Source organism: Puntigrus tetrazona, chromosome 15, assembly GCF_018831695.1.
Source record: "Puntigrus tetrazona isolate hp1 chromosome 15, ASM1883169v1, whole genome shotgun sequence".
Lineage (NCBI taxonomy): Eukaryota > Metazoa > Chordata > Actinopteri > Cypriniformes > Cyprinidae > Puntigrus > Puntigrus tetrazona.
Genome location: NC_056713.1, coordinates 3,772,131 through 3,775,629, shown reverse-complemented (window position 1 = coordinate 3,775,629; position 3,499 = coordinate 3,772,131). Strand labels below are relative to the sequence as shown.

The 3,499-nt window shown below is 37.0% G+C and overlaps 1 protein-coding gene across 1 annotated transcript in view; it reads left to right on the top strand.

Moving 5' to 3' along the window:
- The first annotated feature begins 1,844 nt into the window (after nt 1–1,844).
- Nucleotides 1,845–3,499, top strand: part of LOC122359312 (fibronectin type-III domain-containing protein 3a-like) — a 21,807-nt gene continuing 20,152 nt past the window's right edge. The window contains exon 1 of the mRNA XM_043259618.1: nt 1,845–2,027. Coding sequence (XP_043115553.1) covers nt 1,905–2,027 — 123 coding nt within the window. The 5' untranslated portion in view covers nt 1,845–1,904. The remainder of the gene's footprint in view (nt 2,028–3,499) is intronic.

Here is a 3,499-nt window from a genome sequence, read left to right as displayed (position 1 = left end):
TCTGGTAGTCTTGTAGTTTCTCCTGATGTTTTGAAGTTAAAATTGTTGCGAGATGACTTCCAATATCCAATTTTATTTTTGAATTTTAAGGAAAGATGATGAAAGGTAAAAGGTGCACGAGGTCTGACTAAATTAAACTTGTGACGCTGTTAACACCTGACCCACAATTGCAGATGCTGCATTTGTCCATCTTCCTAAAACCTGTGTCTGCGGGAAAAGTGGTTTAAGTCTTAGCAGGATTCGTCTTATTGAGCATCACCCACATAACCTGACTTTGTGTGCGGGTTTAAGTAGGGGACTACTAATGGATTAGGCTGATCACTGCGGCCGCCGAGAACGCATGCGCTAGATACTAATGAGCTTCAAGGACAGATGTCATTTCCTCCTTATTACCTTCTGCTTGTGACTCATTGCGAGCCTGCTACATAGAAGAGAGAGAGCGTGCTCACACCGGGCCGTATCCCATACTATGAGTTGATTAGTTCATTTGAATTCGTTTCAGAGTGCGTGTGGACGTGGCAGGGAACAAATGGCACATTTTCATTCCTCTGCTGCATAGAACCCAGACAGGTCAAACAGTCCCTGAATGCAATGAATGGAGCTTAAAATAGGTTATATTTTTCTTTTACGCACAATTCTAAAATAAGAAAAAAGCCTCTCTGCCCTCTTGTGTTTGACGTCTATCTCTATGCCATGACTGACCCTGAGACGACAATACAGTTGCTAAACTGCCTGACTATTAAAGCCAAATACAATGGCACAAATTAGTCAATGGTTTCTATTTTTATTGTCCTTCTCCTGAAAAGCTATGAATGTGTAAACTCAACAGTGAAATTAAAATTGAAGCCTAAAGGGTCTCCATACCACTGGGTGTAAGGTTAAAAATGACCTCTTGATCAAAGGAAGAAATGATTCTCACATGCTAATGAAGGAAGCATCATTTCTTTTGCTCTCACTTTTATATGTCACTTTTTTACAGAGTTGTTTATAGGAAACATACTCTGCTGTTCAAATGTTTGGGGTCAGTAAGATTTTACTTTTGAAAGGTGTTAAGGCTTCAGAATTATTTTACCAACGCTTTAGGATTTTTAAAAATTGATTTAAGACAAACCTAAAAAAAAAAAAAGAAAGTGTCACAAAAAGTAAAATCATCAGAATTTAAGTCAACGTGCAAATTTATGTTTAGTCTCCTAACATAGCTTCAGTAACTTGCATGATTTAAAGTATTATATAACATAAAGAGTGAAAAAATAATCTAACAAATCTGTCATCAGTTAGAAAGTATTGAGGTTGTACAAACCAAAATGTTTTCTCTGTAATATTCATCTTATTCTGCCTGCCCACTTTTAATACTTCACTCTTCCATGTTTTGTCATCCGTTTTCCACTATGGGACATTCTGTAGCTAGTTCAGTAGTTAAAAGATTGTTTATAGCTAGCTATAAATGTGGCAAAATGACAAATAACTTTAATGCCTTAAATGAGGGTGACCATACGTGCAGTTTTTCCACGAGGTGTCTTGGCCAGGATTTCTGTATAGCCTAAAATATCTAGGTTTTGGCTTTGATTAATGTTACTTCGTCCTGTCGGAAGTAGTTGATTTGAGCAAAAATGAGAGAANTGGCTTCCAGTCCACGGCAATCGCTCAGTCCTTGACTACAATTCACTACAGCTGTAGTTGAATTATGGCTAGCAACTTGCTCCCTCTCAGCCGGAAGTAAGATGTTGACAATCGCATATTTATTGTGAGGAAAAATTTTACAGTTGTTATATTTTAATATTTGCATGCATGCAGTCATTGTGGTGATTCTGAAGTTCTTGTTAATGATGGAATTGAATTAAGGCCGAATCCTTCGTGGTTGCAGGAGCAAGCAGTGCCTCTACTGTAGTGTGGATGAGGGAGCCATGGCTGACCACACCTCCCCACTGGAGTCCGGCCAGTTGCTTAGCCCAGACATCCCAATGCTCACCTCCCCGCCTCCACCGACCCACCCGCCCAACATTGTCAACGGAGATGGACCGCAACAGGTAGGATAAATCAGCATCATTTCTTCATGCTCACTTGTTTGTTCCCTGTCAGGTCCTTAAGCTATGTTCTGCAGAAAAAGCAATTTTCTAACCAGCAGACTGCTGAAGTTCTGCTGAAATCATTTATTATGTCAAACTCTCTTATATGGTTCTGTTGAACTCAGGAGAGCAAGCTGAGCCAGGTCTGTCTGTTGATAATTATAATATATGAGAGAGAGTGTTTATCAAATTTTTATATTTTAGATTTGTATTAAAACATTTAAAAATGTCTAAAATGGCATGCTGGTACTTGGTGCTTTGATCATTATGGAGCTGTGACACTTCCCCAGCTCACTTACTTTGAAAAAGCTTCACAAAAAAAAGTAAGGATTATTTTATTTTCAGTCTCTATCGGGTGGAAGTAAAATAATATTTTTAAAGCAGATTACAAGATGGAGTAAAATTCAAAGAGATTTATTAAACAACTCCCGACCAAACAGCATAGCACCAGTTTAATTTGCTCTTGCTTTTTCTACATTCTTTTTAAGTACTTTGTCATTAGCTTCTGCTGTTACCTAATATTAGACGTGTTCTTCTCATTATCTCTTGTCATTTTCAAAAATTATGTAAGGAATTACTGACTCTGGGCCGTTGAATTATTACACCGTTACACCTCGGGTGTGCATCATTTTTCTAATAATTCAACGGCCCAGAGTCAATAATTTTGCTTATACTACGGTTGCTACACCTCAAGACATCGATCAGATTATATATTTTAAGGTTTTTGTACCATTGTGATTAGGATTATTTCCTCCGCATCTCATCCAATGCCTCCTTTTTAGACCTAGTAACGGAGGTTTAAACTATTGAAAGCAGACTAATGCAGGTAATGGCTAAGTTATGAGAAAGAGAGTGAGAGAGAGAGAATGTGCATCTCTCGAAAGTGTTCGGCTAATGGTGAAACTAACTTAATTTTCTTTACTAACAGCACCATTGTTATCTCACAGTTGTTAGAATAGTGCTATCAACATGTTATAATATTTGTTCATCTCTAAGGGAGATGTTCTTGCAGTACATAAAAAAACTAAATTTTGTGGCAAATCATGGAAATGAGCTGTCGTTTTCATCATATTGATTTATTTATTTGTTTGGCCAGTGTTATTATTTGGTTATTTTGCTGTTGGCTGAAACCATTTGATGAAGTGATATGGAACTATAATGTGGTTAAAAAGCTGCTTGAAAGTACGTTTGCTGAACTGTTTGCTGAAAATAATTGTACACCTTAGAACATTCGTCAGCCATTTAGATTCAAGCATTCAACAGCCCTATAGTATAACAGCTAATTAATAATATTACCAGCATCCAACAAAAGACAAGGAAAAAAACATTAAGGCATTTAAATTAGCATTTTTTGTTTTTATGAAAATTCAAAAAGGAAGAGGTGCTGAGCAATGATTAATTGTGTGTGTGTGTGTGTGTATAATAATATAATA